This window comes from Oncorhynchus gorbuscha, linkage group LG05, assembly GCF_021184085.1.
Source record: "Oncorhynchus gorbuscha isolate QuinsamMale2020 ecotype Even-year linkage group LG05, OgorEven_v1.0, whole genome shotgun sequence".
NCBI lineage: Eukaryota > Metazoa > Chordata > Actinopteri > Salmoniformes > Salmonidae > Oncorhynchus > Oncorhynchus gorbuscha.
The window spans coordinates 45,366,387-45,387,748 of NC_060177.1; the positions used below are offsets into that span (position 1 = coordinate 45,366,387).

At 45.5% G+C, this 21,362-nt stretch overlaps 1 protein-coding gene across 3 annotated transcripts in view; it reads left to right on the top strand.

Moving 5' to 3' along the window:
- The window catches only part of LOC124035963, a 28,698-nt gene extending 19,144 nt beyond the window's left edge, over positions 1–9,554 (top strand). For all 3 annotated transcript variants that reach the window (XM_046349955.1, XM_046349956.1, XM_046349954.1), the window contains 4 exons: positions 8,220–8,462; positions 8,574–8,708; positions 8,947–9,072; positions 9,247–9,554. In XM_046349955.1, coding sequence (XP_046205911.1) covers positions 8,220–8,462; positions 8,574–8,708; positions 8,947–9,072; positions 9,247–9,399 — 657 coding nt within the window. In that variant the 3' untranslated portion in view covers positions 9,400–9,554. The remainder of the gene's footprint in view (positions 1–8,219; positions 8,463–8,573; positions 8,709–8,946; positions 9,073–9,246) is intronic.
- The last annotated feature ends 11,808 nt before the right edge of the window (positions 9,555–21,362 follow it).

Here is a 21,362-nt window from a genome sequence, read left to right on the forward strand (position 1 = left end):
ATGACTTTATCCTATCCTAGGTATTCCTTAAAGAGGTGGGGTTTCAGGTGTCTCCGGAAGGTGGTGATTGACTCCGCTGTCCTGGCGTCGTGAGGGAGTTTGTTCCACCATTGGGGAGCCAGAGCAGCGAACAGTTTTGACTGAGCTGAGCGGGAACTGTACTTCCTCAGTGGTAGGGAGGCGAGCAGGCCAGAGGTGGATGAACGCAGTGCCCTTATTTGGGTGTAGGGCCTGATCAGAGCCTGGAGGTACTGAGGTGCCGTTCCCCTCACAGCTCCGTAGGCAAGCACCATGGTCTTGTAGCGGATGCGAGCTTCAACTGGAAGCCAGTGGAGAGAGCGGAGGAGCGGGGTGACGTGAGAGAACTTGGGAAGGTTGAACACTAGACGGGCTGCGGCCCATTAACTTTACAAATGTCTATTGAAACAGCTGCTTATAGTATAGTACATTTGCAATTACAAAAATACAGTAGTATACTGTACCTGTTCTCTTCTCTGAATGTCCTTACTATGGTGGACACAGAAAATCGGCTCAAATTGGGTTGTACTCTTAAGTCCTGCTTCCCTCATTGTCAGTCCATGGACAAGAACATGGTCTATAACTGTTGCTCGAATTTCATCAGATATTTCCACTCTTTGTCTTCCTCTTCGCCTTCTTCCTCGTCGCCCACCTTGCATACGTCCTCGTCCTCTCACATTGTTTATTCTATCCATTCTCAGACTTTCTCCTTCAACAACCTGTTCGCTCTCTGAACTGGCTTATATTGGTTGTGTCGCATCATTTGAAACAGTTTAAATCAATTTTGAGTGGTTGTGTTCAAGCAATGACATGTGTTCTCTATTTGTATTTGATTGCCACTTGTGTTTACCAGTATGGAAGACATGTGCATTAGAGTGCAGAATGTGTTTTGAGAATGAGAATATGTTTAGAGTTTTGCTGAAAAGTCTAAGTGAGATCTGCAAATTGTGTTTTACCATGTGAAATGGTTTAAGATATGGACAACAGACTGCATAATTAGCTAAATGAGTCCAGGCAACTGAAAACTTTGTTCAGCCAATGGGTTTTAGTGTTTTAGCAATTGAGAAAAACTGTAACAGTGTAGCATTTCATGGCATAAAAAGGAAAACATGGTGGAGAGGGAAAGAACAGGATGATTCTTAACAGACAGATGGTTCTCAGCAGTAAAGAACCCTTTCTGTAATGCAAAAACGCATATCACCCTCACCCCTGACAAATAACATTTTGTTCGTTGTTGTGTATTCTGGTCCAGTGGTCCAGTCCAGCTCAGTGGTCACCAACCGGTTGATCGCAAAACATTTCAGTAAATAGGTGCACCTGATTCAGCTGTCCTGCGCACCAGGTTGGTAAAGTATTTCCATTTTGAACCATTTCATGCGTTTGAAGATACAAACAATGCCCTCCCGGTGGGCCAGAAAGCAAATCACATGCACTATAGGCCTACCACTGGTCAATCGGATGGCTCAGATTGACATGTCTGCTGTAATGTAGCAGGTGTAAATGAAAGCTAAAGCAAAGTTGATACTGTGCGATTTAAAAACTTTTAAAACAATGACTAGAGAGACTATCAACAAATACAGCAAAAAGCTGCTGTTTTTATCAGTGAGTTTAAGTTTAAGTTTTTACTCAGCAAATCATCAAATCAAATCAAATCAAATCAAATTTTATTTGTCACATACACATGGTTAGCAGATGTTAATGCGAGTGTAGCGAAATGCTTGTGCTTCTAGTTCCGACAATGCAGTGATAACCAACAAGTAATCTAACTAACAATTCCAAAACTACTGTCTTATACACAGTGTAAGGGGATAAGGAACATGTACATAAGGATATATGAATGAGTGATGGTACAGAGCAGCATACAGTAGATGGTATCGAGTACAGTATATACATATGAGATGAGTGTGTAGACAAAGTAAACAAAGTGGCATAGTTAAAGTGGCTAGTGATACATGTGTTACATAAGGATGCAGTCGATGTTGTAGAGTACAGTATATACATATGCATATGAGATGAATAATGTAGGGTAAGTAACATTATATAAGGTAGCATTGTTTAAAGTGGCTAGTGATATATTTACATAATTTCCCATCAATTCCCATTATTAAAATGGCTGGAGTTGGGTCAGTGTCAATGACAGTGTGTTGGCAGCAGCCACTCAATGTTAGTGGTGGCTATTTAACAGTCTGATGGCCTTGAGATAGAAGCTGTTTTTCAGTCTCTCGGTCCCAGCTTTGATGCACCTGTACTGACCTCGCCTTCTGGATGATAGCGGGGTGAACAGGCAGTGGTTCGGGTGGTTGATGTCCTTGATGATCTTTATGGCCTTCCTGTAACAACGGGTGGTGTAGGTGTCCTGGAGGGCAGGTAGTTTGCCCCGGTGATGCGTTGTGCAGTCCTCACTACCCTCTGGAGAGCCTTACGGTTGAGGGCGGAGCAGTTGCCGTACCAGGCGGTGATACAGCCCGCCAGGATGCTCTCGATTGTGCATCTGTAGAAGTTTGTGAGTGCTTTTGGTGACAAGCCGAATTTCTTCAGCCTCCTGAGGTTGAATAGGCGCTGCTGCGCCTTCTTCACGACGCTGTCAGTGTGAGTGGACCAATTCAGTTTGTCTGTGATGTGTATGCCGAGGAACTTAAAACTAGCTACCCTCTCCACTACTGTTCCATCGATGTGGATAGGGGTGTTCCCTCTGCTGTTTCCTGAAGTCCACAATCATCTCCTTAGTTTTGTTGACGTTGAGTGTGAGGTTATTTTCCTGACACCACACTCCAAGGGCCCTCACCTCCTCCCTGTAGGCCGTCTCGTCGTTGTTGGTAATCAAGCCTACCACTGTTGTGTCGTCCGCAAACTTGATGATTGAGTTGGAGGCGTGCGTGGCCACGCAGTCGTGGGTGAACAGGGAGTACAGGAGAGGGCTCAGAACGCACCCTTGTGGGGCCCCGTGTTGAGGATCAGCGGGGAGGAGATGTTGTTGCCTACCCTCACCACCTGGGGGCGGCCCGTCAGGAAGTCCAGTACCCAGTTGCACAGGGCGGGGTCGAGACCCAGGGTCTCGAGCTTGATGACGAGCTTGGAGGGTACTATGGTGTTGAATGCCGAGCTGTAGTCGATGAACAGCATTCTCACATAGGTATTCCTCTTGTCCAGGTGGGTTAGGGCAGTGTGCAGTGTGGTTGAGATTGCATCGTCTGTGGACCTATTTGGGCGGTAAGCAAATTGGAGTGGGTCTAGGGTGTCAGGTAGGGTGGAGGTGATATGGTCCTTGACTAGTCTCTCAAAGCACTTCATGATGACGGAAGTGAGTGCTACGGGCGGTAGTCGTTTAGCTCAGTTACCTTAGCTTTCTTGGGAACAGGAACAATGGTGGCCCTCTTGAAGCATGTGGGAACAGCAGACTGGTATAGGGATTGATTGAATATGTCCGTAAACACACCGGCCAGCTGGTCTGCGCATGCTCGGAGGGCGCGGCTGGGGATGCCGTCTGGGCCTGCAGCCTTGCGAGGGTTAACACGTTTAAATGTCTTACTCACCTCGGCTGCAGTGAAGGAGAGACTGCATGTTTCCGTTGCAGGCCGTGTCAGTGGCACTGTATTGTCCTCAAAGCGGGCAAAAAAATTATTTAGTCTGCCTGGGAGCAAGACATCCTGGTCCGTGACTGGGCTGGATTTCATCTTGTAGTCCGTGATTGACTGTAGACCCTGCCACATGCCTCTTGTGTCTGAGCCATTGAATTGAGATTCCACTTTGTCTCTGTACTGACGCTTAGCTTGTTTGATAGCCTTACGGAGGGAATAGCTGCACTGTTTGTATTCAGTCATGTTGCCAGACACCTTGCCCTGATTAAAAGCAGTGGTTCGCGCTTTCAGTTTCACGCGAATGCTGCCATCAATCCACGGTTTCTGGTTAGGGAATGTTTTTATCGTTGCTATGGGAACGACATCTTCGACGCACGTTCTAATGAACTCGCACACCGAATCAGCGTATTCGTCAATATTCCCATCTGACGCAATACGAAACATGTCCCAGTCCACGTGATGGAAGCAGTCTTGGAGTGTGGAGTCAGCTTGGTCTGACCAGCGTTGGACAGACCTCAGCGTGGGAGCCTCTTGTTTTAATTTCTGTCTGTAGGCAGGGATCAGCAAAATGGAGTCGTGGTCAGCTTTTCCGAAAGGGGGGCGGGGCAGGGTCTTATATGCGTCGCGGAAGTTAGAGTAACAATGATCCAAGGTTTTACCACCCCTGGTTGCGCAATCGATATGCTGATAAAATTTAGGGAGTCTTGTTTTCAGATTGGCTTTGTTAAAATCCCCAGCTACAATGAATGCAGCCTCCGGATAAATGTTTTCCAGTTTGCAAAGAGTTAAATAAAGTTGGTTCAGAGCCATCGATGTGTCTGCTTGGGGGGGGATATATACGGCTGTGATTATAATCGAAGAGAATTCTCTTGGAAGATAATGCGGTCTACATTTGATTGTGAGGAATTCTAAATCAGGTGAACAGAAGGATTTGAGTTCCTGTATGTTTTCTGTATGTTTTCTTCCACCATGTCCCGTTAGTCATGAGGCATACGCCCCCTCCACTCTTCTTACCAGAGAGATGTTTGTTTCTGTCGGCGCGATGCGTGGAGAAACCCGTTGGCTGCACCGCCCTGGATAGCGTTTTCCCAGTAAGCCATGTCTCCGTAAAGCAGAGAACGTTGCAGTCTCTGATGTCCCTCTGGAATGCCACCCTTGCTCGGATTTCATCAACCTTGTTGTCGAGAGACTGGACATTGGCAAGAAGAATACTGGGAAGTGGTGCGCGATGTGCCCTTTTCCGGAGTCTGACCAGAACACTGCCGCGTTTCCCTCTTTTTCGGAGTCGTTTCCTTGGGTCGCTGCATGCGATCCATTCCGTTGTCCTGTTTGTAAGGCAGAACACAGGATCCGCGTCGCGGGAAAACATATTCTTGGTCGTACTGATGGTGAGTTGACGCTGATCTTATATTCAGTAGTTCTTCTCGACTGTATGTAATGAAACCTAAGATGACCTGGGGTACTAATGTAAGAAATAACACGTAAAAAAAACAAAAAACTGCATAGTTTCCTAGGAACGCGAAGCGAGGCGGCCATCTCAGTCGGCGCCGGACATGTATGTGTCAACACTTCTGTAAGCCATAAAATGCGTGCTCTTACGCGCTACAACGATCACTGCAGCTGTAATGAATGAGTATTGCATTGTTATTATTAGCAACTTGGGTATTTTTTTTAGATTATATAATAACATTTTATTTTATTAACAACATGGATTTGTGCATGAGGCAGAAATAATGCGATGTGACTCGAGTTTTGCTATCAGCTGGAATACGGTGTCCTTTTTTGGTCAGTGTCAGAGGAGGAAAGGGAAGAGCAGAGGGAAATTGAGAGGTGGACCCTGTCTGCTGCTCTCTCTTCACTGAGAATGACCATCAGATTCAGGCACCATCATTCCAGTAAAATCAAAAGGAAATTATTTAAATGTATGCTCACTCAGCTGTGCCTCACAAGTAATACAACAACTGATCTATTACTGTGTGATCATATAGCTTACCTCAACAACAAAAAATGTAAAATAAAAAAAAATGGTCCAAACGACATTGCATTGGCAGGGCAATTCAAGCAAAGCCAATATGAAGTGATAATGTATTAGGTCTATAGGTTACAGCAAACTTCATTGCCACAGTACAGTACAGTTTAATAGGTTAGTGTTGCATAGGCTTATACATAGGCTTATATATCATGTAAACTGTCAGGATTTGGCCAGGGTTGTTCCGGTTTTTGGTCACTAGATGCCCCCATTGTGCCTTTTGACCTTTTGTTTTCCCTTGATCCTCATTATTATTTGCACCTGTGCCTCATTTCCCCTGATTGTATTTAAACCCTTTGTTTTCCTCTGTTCTTTGCTCTGTGTTTGTATGTTAGCACCCAGCCCTAGTACTCTGAGAACTCTTGTTGATCCCGGTGGACTCTCTTGTGGAAATCTGTTTTTTGTTCTTGTTTGTTTGTTTTTTTGAGTATCTTTTGAGGCTTTTTGTGCTTTACCTTCCACCTTGTGGATTTACCTTTTTTGTCTTGGAGGATTACCTTTGTTCTTGTAGGATTCCTTTTGAGGTTGTGGAGTTACATGTTTTCCTGAAGAACTTCACTTTTTACTTCATTAAATACACCGTCTCAAGTACTGCTGTGTCTGCCTCATCTTCTGGGTTCTGCCGACTATTCGTGGCTCAGTTGGTTAAGTGACTGTTTCTCACTCCGGAGACCCGGGTTAGTAACCGGGTCCTGACAGTAAACATTTTTTTTTAAATAAATAAATCTTAGCGGGAGATCTCAGCTTTCATTTTGACTCAGAGTGTTCCGGTGACCACTGCTCTAGCTATCATACTTCCCAGCATGCTCTATTGCAGATTGTTTCAAAATCTGTGTTTTTGCATGTACATTGATTTATTAATTAATTAATTCATTCATTTTATGCTACACGTTTGTGGCACTACTGCTGGTGCTTCTGCTCCATCGGATCCCTCTTCTTCCTGTTGTCCTGGTGCCTGAGCCAGTTGACTACTGTGGCTGTCCCTCCCTGCTGCTGCGTTTATTCCTTGAAGAGCCTCATCAATTGCTCTGGCTCCACTGAAGGCTAATAGAAGGCTAACTTCTTAAACCTGGGGTGAAATGCAGCGGTTTCTGATAGCACGTGATTATATTCCATTGGAGGTGCTGGCTCCACCACTATCACTAGCAGGCTCGCTAGTTTCTCGAGGCGCCGCTACAGCTAGCTTCACAGTTGGGTGCACAGTTCGCTTATGCCGGAGTAGGTTGTGCGTAGAACCGGCTTCATATGAGATTTTGTTTTGGGAAATTCTACACTGTGCTCTAACATTGTTTACATTATTAGAAAGCAATTAAATTCTACTGTGCTTCCAACTCATTTTCCAGCTGTTGTTTTCACAGCTGTCCTTCCTCTCTCCTCGGCTGCTAAGTGTGTGACTGTGAGTGAGTTGGCTCGGCCCTCCCTCGTGCATCTTTGATTCATTGGTTGACACTGCATGTCTGATTGACAGGAACAACAGGTGAGGCTGTTAGTCTGAGCAGACAGTCAGAACGAATGTGTGTGCGATTGAACATTTAGGCCTATATAATTTTATATTTTTTTTCGTTCATTGAATTTGTTAATTCTATTCATTTAAATCTTTTGATTATTCATATCTTATTTTTTACTTATTTTTATAAATTGATTTGGCTCTTCTGTTATGCGAGCCGGCTCCCAACCGACAACTACAAGAGCCGGCTCTTAGAGCCGACTCGTTCGCGAACGACCCATCACTATTGCAAACCAGCATAACGTCTTGTGGGTGACCAGCATATTCTGCTGGTCACTAGCAAACATACAGCGAAGGCTAGTCACCAGTGAAAACACAACAAAGAGTGGTCCATGCTGTTTTTTTCAGCAGGGAACCACCACAATGATGATTTCAAACCATAGAGATGCATAGAAGGTTCACTTGCCACAAAGCTTGTTTTATAATGGGGAGTGTCGTTAAGGGCTTTCACCATAAAACTCATGATCTAACATTCCAGCACTGCAGGTGGCAGTTAATCCCCACCCTTGGCTTTATGGCTGTTCAGACTCCATCATAGTAGCTGGTATGCACCTTCTCTGTTTATTAAGAACTGCCAATGAGCTCAGTGAAGCAGGCAGATTGCTAACACAAACCTGGCATCCCCCGCTTGTAAAATGAGGGTGCACTAATTTTAAATTGAGATGCAGTAGCATGGGCGGCACTCAATTGCAGACTGTCAGAAATTATCAGGGCAAAGATAGGTGTACCCTATGTCTATTCAAAACCTTCCATTTTCTGTTTAGCGCCTATCGAAGGACATTTTTTGTTTAGTAATGCAGTAATAGTTGTATCTCTTGTTGTGATGTGTGTTTTGTACTATATTTATATTTTATTTATTTATTATTTTTAATCCCAGGACCCCGTCCCCGCAGGAGGCCTTTTGGTGGTCCATCATTGTAATTAAGAATTTGTTCTTAACTGACTTGCCTAGTTAAATAAAGGTTAAATAAAAATGAAATAAATAGAAAGAGTTTGTATACTGTACATGAATATGCAATGTGTAGGCCTATTACTTGTCTTTTTCTTTTGAATTATCGTTTATGTGATAGTTTTCTATGATTTTCAGACAGTAAAGAAGAAAGATGACAGCACAGCAAATAAGCTGTGTTTCATAGAACAGTGGCACGATACTCTCTGCTCTGCAGCTCCTGAGAAGGTTCAAATCCAGCCCCACGACTGTGACATAGTGTACAGACTGGTTGATACTGCCTTGGAAACCCTCTTAGGCCAAGCAAAGAGTACCATGATTTACAACCCAGAAGCACCAGGCTATATCATTGACGAAGAGAGTGTCAGAGTTTACGGACGGGTGAGAGTTTGTGTGCAATTATTGGATGATTGTTAACCTGGATGAATTCACAGATCAGGATGCTAATATTATGTATGTTTGAGGTCATTAGCCAACTGTATCTTACTCTAGATCATGCACCAACTCACCTCTGAGATTCTTCATGGGGTGTTGACCAATCACTTTGGGATTACAAGATCTATGTGGCAGACAAAAAATATACTCTCAAGTCTCCTATCAAGTAGAATCTTTCTCACCGACCTGAAGGTAACAAGTAGCCTTATGTCTGCTATATACAATCTCCTGTCTAAATAAATATGAAAATGAACATGGAACCTATGCAATTACCATATTTTGTGTGTTATGTATATTATATGGAATTATATAGAAAAATAACAATAACCCACTTGGTGTTGACTTTGTGCAGTAATCATCCCCTGTTGAACTTCTGAAGAGCATAAGAGCAAAAATGTCATAATTTGAAATGTAATGTCATATTTTGCAGGCTGCTGTTAAATCTGAGGTGCAGAAAGAGCTCAACTTGGAACGGACGGACCTTCAGATGAAAGAGATTCTCCTGACGTTGTGCAAATACAGGAGTACAAAGCGAGACAGAGTAGACTACATTCTGGTATGTGATAATAATTTTGTTCAAATGTCTTGGTGGGAACAGTTTATTAGTAGGCCTACATGAAAGATATTTAGAATATATGAGCATCAATAAGCCTAGCTAGGTTGTAGTGGGTGAAAGCATGCAGAACTTCCAGCAACAATGTTCAAGTTCATGATCACATTGAATCCTCAGATCCAAGAGCTTCACAAAGAAGAACTTCAGTGGGTGGACTACAGCGCTGACCAGATTACTGTGAAGATCAAACTGTCTGAGGAGATTTTCAGTCTTCTCCTAGAGGACACTATATCAGTTCTCAAACACATGTACATGACACCATCCTTTTGAACCTGAGAAAGAAGGTTACTGTTCCCTCAATAAAATATATCTTATTAATTGCCAATACATTCTCAAATGTTTTGAATTCAGTTACAATTACATGTATTGATTATCTATGATCATTGAAGAATTTAAATAAATCACTCATATTGGAATTAATTTGACCCTACGTGTACATATTTTTATTGAGCATTCCTCCCTGATTGTCGGTCTATCAAGCAATAAGCACATAACCTCAATTAACCATTGCTGAGGAAACATAACACAATAATGTGCAACAAGGCTCCTGAAACCATATGTACAGTGCAGTGCCAAAAAGTGTACACCCTCTTGCACAATGTTCACATTTTGTTTACTTACAGCCTGGATTTTGGACACATTCAAGAACAACAGGTTTTCCAACAAAATAAATAGTGAGATGGTTAGAACAAAGTTCATTAATATGCACCAGAGCCAGACACTATTGATCAGTCTTTTACTGGAGAAGAAGGAAACTGCATCATCATGAGGCCAATCTGAGATTCAAACAACAACAAAGTGGTCACCCGGCTGAGGAGACTGGGCCTGAGACTGTTTTTGACTTCTGACCTGATGGACTTCCTGTTTGTGCCCCTGGGTTTTTACAGGGTTTTTGCTAAGTGGGATGCTTTTGGTGCGTTCAAGACAATTGGAAACTCAGAAAAATACAAAGAGGCCTGAGTTCCCGAGTTGGAATTATGAGTTCTGATGACCATTCTAAACTATTTTTACCCAGTCGGAGCTAGTTTTTTTCCTGCCTTTTCTGCACTGAAGTAGGACGTCTGAAATTTCCCAGTTCCCAGTTGTTTTTAATGCGGCATGTTTGATGACCCACAGTCCTTAGCCGATGACCCACAGCCCTTTGCCGTGGTATATTGGCAATATACCACAAATCCCTGAGGTACCTTAATGCTATTATAAACTGGTTACCAACATAGAACTGTAAAAATACATGTTTTGTCATACATGTGGTATACCACAGCTGTCTGTGTAAGGGGTGCGTACTGGCGGCAGAGAAGTCAGGCGCAGGAGAGCAAAAACTGTTACAACGGCGCAGTTTAATAAAAATCACTGTAAACAGAACAATCAATACAATGGGTACAAAACCCATCGCACAGAATAACGTGCACAAGCACTTACAATAAACAATTCCGGACAAGGACTTAGGGGGAACAGAGGGTTAATTACATAACATATAATGATGGAATTGAAACCAGGTGTGTGGAAAGACAAGACAAAACAAGACAAAACAAATGAAAAGTGGATCGACGATGGCTAGAAGACCGGCGACGCCGACCGCCGAATGCCGCCCGAACCAGGAGAGGAAACAACTTCGGCGGAAGTCGTGACAGTACCCACCCTTGATGCGCGGCACCAGCCGACACCGGCCTTGAGGACGACCCTGAGGGCAAGGTGCAGGGCGATCCGGACGAAGACGGTGTAACTCTTGCAGTATTGAAGGGTCCAACACGTCTTCGACTGGAACCCAGCACCTAGCCTCCAGACCGTACCCCTCCCACTCCACAAGATACTGAAGGCCCCTCGCCCCAAGCCTTGAATCCAGTATGGAGCGAACAGAGTACGCCGGGGCCCCCAGAAAGAGCGGAGGAACCTCCCGCACCTCAGACTCCTGGAACGGGCCAGCCACCACCGGCCTGAGGAGATACACATGGAACTAGGGGTTAATACGGTAATCGGGGGGAAGCTGTAACCTATAACAAACTTTGTTCATTCTCCTCAGGACTTTAAATGGACCCACAAACCGCGGACTCAGCTTCCGGCAGGGCAGGCGGAGGGGCAGGTTTCGGGTTTCGGGGTCGAGAGCCAGAAACCTCACTGCGGTGCCGGTCTGCATTCTCTTTTTGGCGCAGCACGGCCCGCAGAAGATGAACACGGACAGCTTTCCATATCTCCTCAGCGTGCCTGAACCAGTCGTCTTCCGCAGGAGCCTCGGTCGGACTCTGATGCCAAGGCGCCACAACCAGCTGGTACCCCAGTACGCACTGGAAGGGAGGGAGGTTAGTGGAGGAGTGGCGAAGCGAGTTCTGTGCCATCTCGGCCCAGGGTACGAACGCCACCCACTCCCCCTGCTGGTTCTGAAAATAAGACCACAGAAACCTGCCCACACCCTGGTTTACTCTCTCCACCTGCCCATTACTCTTGGGGTGAAACCTCAGACGTTCCATGAATGCCTTCCAGACACCTAGACGTGAACTGGGGACCTCGATCAGACACTCTATCCCCAGGTACCCCGTAGTGCGGGAAGACTTGCGTAAACAAGACCTCCGCAGTCTGTAGGTCTTCAAATAATATTTTTGCAGGAATCTCCTTGCGAATGATTTTGCCGAAGATTGTATCACCGCCGGGCTGGGCAACCTGAGCTTTTGCTATCTCATCCGCCACGGAAGACCGGGCAGAGGGAGGAGACGACAGGACTTAGAGAACCGATCCACAACGACCAGGATCGCGGTGTTACCTTGTGAGGGGGAGATGGAACGGGTAAGGGGTGTAGCTTCCCTTTAGGCAGGTGCCTAGGAGCCTTGCACTGGGGACACACCGAGCAGGAGGAAACATAAACCATCACGTCCTTAGCCAAGGTAGGACACCAGTACCTCCCGCTCAAACAGTGCACTGTCCGACCGATCCCAGGATGACCAGAGGAGGGTGACGTGTGGTCCCAATAGATCAACCGGTCACGAACAGCAGACGGGACGTACAGACGCCCAGCGGGACACTGGACGGGAGCGGGCTCTGCACGTAACGCTTGCTCAATGTCCACGTCCAGCTCCCTCACTACCGGAGCCACCAGGCAGGAGGCGGGGAGTATGGAAGTGGGGTCCATGGGCCCCTCCTCTGTGTCATACAGCCAGGACAATGCGTCTGCCTTCATGTTCTGGGAGCCTGGTCTGTAGGAAAGGGTCAACACAAAACATGTGAAAAACATGGCTCACCTTGCCTGGTGAGGGTTCAGTCTCCTCGCTACCCGGATGTACTCCAGATTGTGGAGGTCAGTCTAGATGAGAAAAGGGTGTTTAACCCCCTCAAACCAATGTCTCCACACCTTCAAAGCCTTGACGACAGCCAACAGCTCCCGGTCCCCCACATCATAGTTTCGCTCCGCCGGGCTGAGCTTCTTCGAGAAGAAGGTACAGGGGCGGAGCTTCGGTGGCGTACCCGAGAGCTGAGAAAGCATAGCTGCTATTCCAGCCTCGGCCGCATCAACCTCCAATATGAAGGCCGAAGAGGGATCCGGATGGGCCAGCACGGGAGCCGAGGTTAACAGAGCCCTCAGGTGACCAAAAGCCCTGTACGCCTCAGCCAACCACAGCAAACGTACCGGGCCCCCGTTCAGCAGTGAGGTAATGGGAGCCGCTACCTAACCAAAACCCCGGATTAACCCCCGGTAGTAGTTGGCAAACCCTAAGAACCGATGCACCTCCTTCATCGTGGTTGGAGTCGGCCAATTACGCACGGCTGAAATGTGGTCACTCTCCATCTCCACCCCTGAGGTGGAACTGCGGTACCCTAACGGGCATTTCTCAGCCTTGACGTTATGGTCATGCTCCAACAGGCGACCAAGCACCCTGCGCACCAGGGACACATGTGCGAGTGTAGCGGAGTACATCAGAATGTCATCAATATACACTACTACACCCTGCCCGTGCAGGTCCTGGAAAATCTCATCTACAAAGGCTTGGAAGACTGATGGCGCATTCATCAACCCGAACAACATGACGAGGTACTCATAGTGCCCTTAGGTGGTACTGAAAGCAGTCTTCCACTCGTCTCCCTCACAGATACGCAACAGGTTGTAAGCGCTCCTGAGATCTAGTTTGGTGAAGAAGCGCACCCCGTGCATTGACTCAATCGCTGTGGCTATGAGCGGTAGTGTATAACTATACCTCACAGTGATCTGGTGCAGACCTCAATAATCAATACACGGGCGCAGACCTCCCTCCTTCTTCTTCACAAAAAAGAAACTCGAGGATGCGGGTGAAGTGGAGGACAGAATGTACCCCTGACGCAGGGATTAGGAGACATTTGTTTCCATAGCCGCCGTCTCCGCCTGTGAGAGGGGATACACGTGACTCCTGGGAAGTGCAGCATCTAACAGGAGATCTATGGCACAATCGCCCCGTCAATGAGGTGGTAATTGAGTCACCTTCTTTTTGGAGATGGCGAGAGCCAAATCGGCATATTCAGTGGGAATACGCACAGTGGAGACCTAGTCTGGACTTTCCACCGTGGTAGCACCAACGGAAACCCCTAAACACCTCCCCGAGCAATCTCGCGACCACTCCGTGAGAGCCCTCTGTTGGGGTCATGACAAACTAACCAGAGTAGGCCTAGCACCACGGGACACACAGGAGAGTCAATAAGGAAAAGACTAATTCTCTCCTTGTGACCTCCCTCCGTCACCATGCCCAGAGGAGCGGTGGCCTCCCCAATCAACCCTAATGGTTGACTATCTAAGGCATGAACAGAGAAAGGCACAGCCAATGGAACAATGGGGGTCCCTAAACTATGGGCGAACGATTTATCTATAAAATTCCCAGCCATGTCTGAATCGACGAGCGCTTTATGCTGGGAATGCGGGGAAAAGTGACATAAAAAAACATATGTGCTCTGGGTGAGAATGGTGCCAACTCACCTGGGGTGACGCCAGAGCGCCCTGCCTGCTGCCTCGATACCCAGAGGAGCCAACCCGGCACCAATCTTCAGTGTGACCTCTGCGGCCACATATGGTGCACGAGCTGGAACCCCCTCCGGTCTCCCTGCGCCCCTCCCAGCTCCATGGGTATCGGAGAGGGGGTGCGGGGGGGATGGAACCAACATACCCCATTCTGAACGTCCGTAGGTAGCCAGCAGGTTATCCAGCCGGATGGACAGGTCCAGCAGCTGGTCGAATGTGAGGGTGTTGTCTCTGCAGGCCAACTCCCGACGGACGTCCTTGCGCAGACTGCAGCAATAATGGTCAATCAGGGCCCTGCCGTTCCATCCCGCGCCGGCAGCCAGGTTCCGAAACTCAAGGGCGAACTCCTGGGCGCTCCTCGTCCCCTGCCTCAGGAAGAGGCGTTCACCTGCCGCCCACCTGCCGCTCTACCCTCGGGCGGGTGGTTGAAGACTGCCCAGAAACGGCGGGTGAACTCCTCAAACTGGTCCAACACCGCATATCCCTCTCTCCACACGGCATGGCTCACTCCAGGGCTTTCCCAGTGAGGCACGAGACGAGTGCGAACACCTGGCAGTTCACACAGGAACCCCTGGCAGTTCACATCCGTCCCATCGCTGGGGAAGGGAGAGACAAATCCCACTGGGACCAGGAGAAGGAGGGGTGCGTAGTGGAGACACCGGTTGTGCTGGTGGAGGTGCTGGTAGAACTCCCTGTCTCTCCCAGCGGTCCATTGTCTGGACAACACGGTCCTTGGCGGTGCCAAGATGGTGGAGCATTGCTGCGTGCTCCCAGATGGGGTACCTCCTCCTACTGACACCATAAGTTTGGTCCGGAATTCTGTAAGGGGTGCATACTGGCGGCAGAGAAGTCAGGCGCAGGAGAGCAAAAACTGTGTTACAACGGCACAGTTTTATAAAAATCACCATAAACAGAACAATCAATACAATGGTTACAAAACCCGTCGCACACGAGAATAACGCGCCAAGCACTTACAATAAACAATTCCGGACAAGGACATGGGGGGAACAGAGGGTTAAATACACAACATGTAATGATGGTATTGAAACCAGGTGTGTGAGAAGACAAGACAAAACAAATTGAAAATGAAAGATGGATCGACGATGACCGGCGACGCCGAACGTCGCCCAAACCAGGGAGGAACCAACTTCGGCGGAAGTCGTGACAGTCTGCCAATCAGCATTCAGTGCTCGAACCACCCATTTTACAATGTAAAATGTACTGTGTCCGTAAAATGTATATAGTATGTAGAGTATAAGCTGGAAGTAAAAAGCCTAAATGTTGTTGTCCATTAGTTTACTCCAATTAGGGGAGAGGTGGTATGGTAAAGGAAAAATAGTAAAGGAAAATATATAAAAATCTATTTTTAGATTTTTTATACAGTACCAGTCAAAAGTTTGGACACACCTACTCATTCAAGTGTTTTTCTTTATTTTTACAATTGTCCACATTGAAAAATAATAGTGAAGACATCAAAACTATGAGAACACATGGAATCATGTAGTAACAAAAAAAGTGTATTTCAAAGTAGCTACCCTTTGCCTTGATGACAGCTTTGCACACTCTTGGCTTTCTCACAACCAGCTTCACCTGGAATGCTTTTCCCACAGTCTTTTAGGAGTTCTCACATATGCTGAGCACTTGTTGGCTGCTTCACTCCACGATCCAACAGATCCAACCATCTAAGTTGGGTTGAGGTCGGGTGATTGTGCCTATAGGACGGTAGGAGCAAATGGAGTCGTGGTCGGATTTGCCAAAGGGAGGGCCTTGTACGCATCGCAGAGGTTAGAGTAGCGGTGATCCAGTGTATTGCCCCCACGAGTGCTACAATAAATATGCTGATAGAATTTAGATAGCCTTGTTCTCAAATTTGCTTTGTTAAAATTCCCAGCAACAATAAATACAGCCTCAGGATATATGGTTTCCAGTTTGCATAGAGTCCAGTGAAGTTCCTTGAGTGTCTTGGTGTATGCTGACACAACTATAACGATAACTGACCAGAATTATCATGGGAGATAATATTGCCGGCATTTGATTGTGAGGAATTCTAGGTAGGGTGAGCAGAAGGACTTGAGTTCCTTATGTTGTTATGATTACACCTTGAGTTGTTAATCATGAAGCATACACCCCCACTCCTCGACAGAGAAGCCTGGTGGCTGAACCGATTCCGACAACATATCCCAAGAGAACCATGTTTCCGTGAAACAGAGAATGTTACAATCTCTGATGTCTCTGGAAGACAATCCTTGCTCGAATTTCATATCCATTGTTTTCAAGAGACTGGACATTGGCGAGTAGTATACTAGGGAGCGGTGGGCGATGTGCACGCCTATGGAGCCTGACCAGACGGCCCCTTCTGCGGCGCCATTGTTTTGGTTCGGCTTCTGGGATTAGATCCATTGTCCTGGGTGGTGGTCCAAACAGAGGTTCCGCTTCGGGAGAGTAGTATTCCTGGTCTTAATGTTGGTAAATTGATGTCGCTCTTATATCCAATAGTTCTTCCCGGCTGTATGTAATAAGACTTAGGATTTCCTGAGGTAACAATGTAAGAAATAATCCATAAAAAAACAAAATACTGCATAGTTTCCTAAGGACTCGAAGCGAGGCGACCATCTCTGTCAATGCCATCTTTTATCTAGAGACTGGACATTAGCGAGTAATATACTCAGCAGCGGTGGATGGTATGCACACCTACCTCTTCTGCGGTGATATTGTTTCAACTCAAATAAACATTTATTTGGGCCGGCCTCTGGAATCAGATCCAATGTCCTGGGTGGTGGTGCGAACAAAGGATCCGTTCCGGGAAAGTCATATTCCTGGTTGTAATGTTGGTAAATTGATGTCGCTCTGATATCCAATAGTTCTTCCTGGCTGTATGTAATAACACTTGAGATTTTCTGGGCTAACAATGTAAGAAATAATACTCCAAAAAACAAAATGCTGCATAATTTCCTTACGATTAGAAGCGAGGCGACCATCTCTGTCGGCGCCATCGAGCCATCAGTGGTTATAGGATATAGGGGTGTAGTGGCTAGGGGCAAGTGGCTCCAAGAGCTTCAGTGCTGTCCTCAAGGCATTGGTTGGATGTTTACCTCCAGTTGAAGTCAGAAGTTTACATACTCTTAAGTTGGAGTCATTAAAACTTGTTTTTCAACCACTCCACAAATTTATTTTGGCAAGTCGGTTTTGACATCTACGAAAGTACGCAAGTATAAACACCATGGGACCACGCAGCTGTCATACTGCTCAGGAAGGAGACGCGTTCTGTCTCCTTTGTTGGGAAAAGTGCAAATGAATCCCAGAACAACAGCAAAGGACCTTGTGTAGATGCTGGAGGAAACAGGTACAAAAGTATCTATATCCACAGTAAAACAAGTCCTATGTTGACATAACCCGAAAAGTCGCTCAGCAAGGAAGAAGCCACTGCTCCAAAACTGCCACAAAAAAGCCAGACTACGATTTGTAAATGCACATGGGGACAAAGATCCTACTTTTTGGAGAAATGTCCTCTGGTCTGATGAAACAAAAATAGAACTGTTTGGCCATAATGACCATCGTTATATTTGGAGGAAAAAGGGGAGGCTTCTTCCCAACCGTGAAGAACAGGGGTGGCAGCATCATGCTGTGGGGGTGCTTTGCTGCAGGAGGGACTGGTGCACTTCACAAAATATCCACAAAATAAATGATGTGGATATATTGAAGCAAAATCTCAGGACATCAGTCAGGAAGTTAAAGCTTGGTTGAAAATGGGTCTTCCAAATGGACAATGATGGCAAAATGGCTTAAGGACAACAAAGTCAAGGTATTGGAGTGGCCATCACAAAGCCATGACCTCAACCCTATAGAAAATGTGTGAGAAGAACCGAAAAAGCATGTTTGAGCAAGGAGGTCTACGAACCAGCTCTGTCAGGAGGAATGGGCAAAAGTCACCCAATTTATTGTGGGTAGCTTGTGGAAGGCTACCCGAAACGATTTACCCAAGTTAAAACAATTTAAAGGCAATGCTACCAAATACTGATTGAGTGTATGTAAACTTCTGACCCAGTGGGAATGTGATGAAAGAAATAAAAGCTGAAATTAATCAATCATTCTCTCTATTCTGACATTTCACATTCTTAAAATGCGTTATTTCATAGTTTTGATGTCGTCACTATTATTCTACAATGTATAAAATAGTATAAACAAAGAAACACCATTGAATGAGTAGGTGTTCTAAAACTTAGAGTTAATAAAGCCACATATAAACATGGTCTCTTTTTTGTTTTCATGAGAAAGGCAGCTCCAAATTGTAGGTATTCAGCCTAGCTCAGTGCTTTCTGTAGTGGAAGGGCAAGCCAGCAGAACATACAGAGTGTTGCTCAGTGATTGGCTCAATGTTCTGTCACTCATTGGAACACTACATCACCGTCAAGTCTAAGGGTAGAGCTAGAACACTCTAGCCCCTTGGGTGCTGCCATAAAGTTACATTAGAAGTGCCCATCCAAGACGGCTCAAGGTCATTGGCCACAGATAAAATTACATCAAATCACGTTATACCTGATGTACAGTCGTGGCCAAAAGTTTTGAGAATGACACAAATATACATTTTCACAAAGTTTGCTGCTTCAGTGTCTTTAGATATATTTGTCAGATGTCACTATGGGATACTGAAGTATAATTACAAGCATTTCATACATGTCAAAGGCCTTTATTAACAATTACATTAAGTTGATGCAAAGAGTCAATATTTGCAGTGTTGACCCTTCTTTTTCAAGACCTCTGCAATCCGCCCTGGCATGCTGTCAATTAACTTCTGGTTCACATCCTGACTGATGGCAGCCAATTCTTGCATAATCAATGCTTGGAGATTGTCATAATTTGTGGGTTTTTGTTTGTCCACTCGCTTCCTGAGTTCTCAAGTTCTCAATGGGATTAAGGTCTGGGGAGCTTCCTGGCCATGGACCCAAAATATCTATGTTTTGTTCCCCGAGCAACTTAGTTATCACTTTTGCCTTATGGCAAGGTGCTCCATCATGCTGGAAAAGGCATTGTTCATCACCAAACTGTTCCTGGATGGTTGGGAAAAGTTGCTCTGAGAGGGAGTGATGGTACCATTCTTTATTCATGGCTGTGTTCTTAAGCAAAATTGTGAGTGAGCCCACTCCCTTGGCTGAGAAGCAACCCCACACATGAATGGTCTCAGGATGCTTTACTGTTGGCATGACACAGGACTGATGGTATCACCTTGTCTTCTCTGGACAAGCTTTGTTCCGGATGCCCCAAACAATCGGAAAGGGGATTAATCAGAGAAAATGACTTTACCCCAGTCCTCAGCAGTCCAAGCCCTGTACATTTCACAGAATATCAGTCTGTCCCTGATGTTTTTCCTGGAGAGAAGTGGCTACTTTGTTGCCCTTCTTGACACCAGGCCATCCTCCAAAAGTCTTTGCATCACTGTGCATGCAGATGCACTCACACCTGCTTGCTGCCATTCCTGAGCAAGCTCTGTACTGGTGGTGCCGCGATCCCGCAGCGGAATCAACTTTAGGAGAAGGTCCTGGCGCTTGCTGGACTTTCTTGGGTGCTCTGAAGCATTCTTCACAACAATTGAACCGCGCTCCTTGAAGTTCTTGATGATCCGATAAATGGTTGATTTAGGTGCAATCTTACTGGCAGCAATATCCTTGTCTGTGAAGCCCTTTTTGTGCGAAGAAATGATGACAGTGCGTGTTTCCTTGCAGGTAACCATATTTGACAGAGGAAGAACAATGATTCCATGCACCACCTTCCTTTTGAAGCTGCCAGTCTGTTATTCGAACTCAATCAGCATGACAGAGTGATCTCCAGCCTTGTCCTCATCAACACTCACACCTGTGTTAAAGAGAGAATCACTGACATGATGTCAGTTGGTCCTTTTGTGGCAGGGCTGCAATGCAGTGGAAATGTTTTTGGGGGATTCAGTTCATTTGCATGGCAAAGAGAGACTTTGCAGTTAATTGCAATTCATCTGATCACTCTTCATAACATTCTGGAGTATATGGAAATTGCCATCATACAAACTGAGGCAGACTGAAATGATGATGATGATAAGGCAGATGTTGAGGATAAATAGGATATGGGTGGCAGTAATATTGATGATGATGAAAATTCTGATGTCCGAACTATAATGCTGACTGATGAAGTTGAATCAGACTGAAAATTCATATTTTTGTAATTCTCAAAACCTTTGGCAACGACTGTGGCTTTGATTGGACTGATCATGTCAACATCAGACTTTCAAAATCTTAGCTAGCAGTCAGCATCATCATGAATCAAGTAAAATTATTTTTAATCCTTGTCATGTGAACAGAAATTATTAAGAGAAATTATAGATAAAACGTATCAGTGCTCATCGGCCTTTAGACATAAACATTACACAACAAGTTGGAAATGCAAATTCAAAAAGTGGTTTGGAAGTATTGCAAAGCAATCACTTGCCTGCTATTAAGTGGAGTGGCTGTGTGGTTCCAAATCTGAGATTAAATGATAAACATTCAACATTGGCCATGCTGTCAATGAAGCATGATTTGTGCCGCGTTCAAAACAACTGTTAACTCAGAACTGTGAAAACTTGACTTCAGTGAGTTCAAGACAGCTGGGAAGTTCTGACCTCTGGCCTCTTTCGAGAGCTACGACCTGAAGATCAATGACATCCTCATGATTCATCCTTTTTCTGAGTTCCCCGTTGTTTTGAAAGCACCATCAATCCAGAGAATGCCAGACTCTGATTACAACATTTGCCCGTGAAGGACCGCTGCGCCACCTTCCTGTTCAAGTGAGCACAGCACAACAAGGTGTGTCCAAAAATGTATTGTATGCTGCTGCATAAATGATGTAATATGCCAGGGACATATGTATTCTGTAGCTAAGAAAGTAATACTAAGTGTATGTTGTGTAGTAAGATGTTAGAAGCCCATGTGCCTCACCCTAATCATTTTGTCTATGTACCCCTCTTAATTTCGCCTAATGTTCTGACTTGGTGGTGCACATGTAGCCTATAACCTGTTTAAGAGAAATGTAATCATTGAATATTGTAAGAACTTTCATTGTCTGCTTGTATGCCCCCTTTATTTATCCTACGGTTTTGACTTGGTGTACAGGGAGAACACTGTAAGAAAAGCCCATGTTCTGAATTCTGTTGCTGTTGCTGTACATTTCAAAAGTGCTAAACAAATAATTATAGACTACGCCCGTCCTAGCTCGCTCATAAATGTCTTAATCTAAATTATGGATTGCCTCTTAT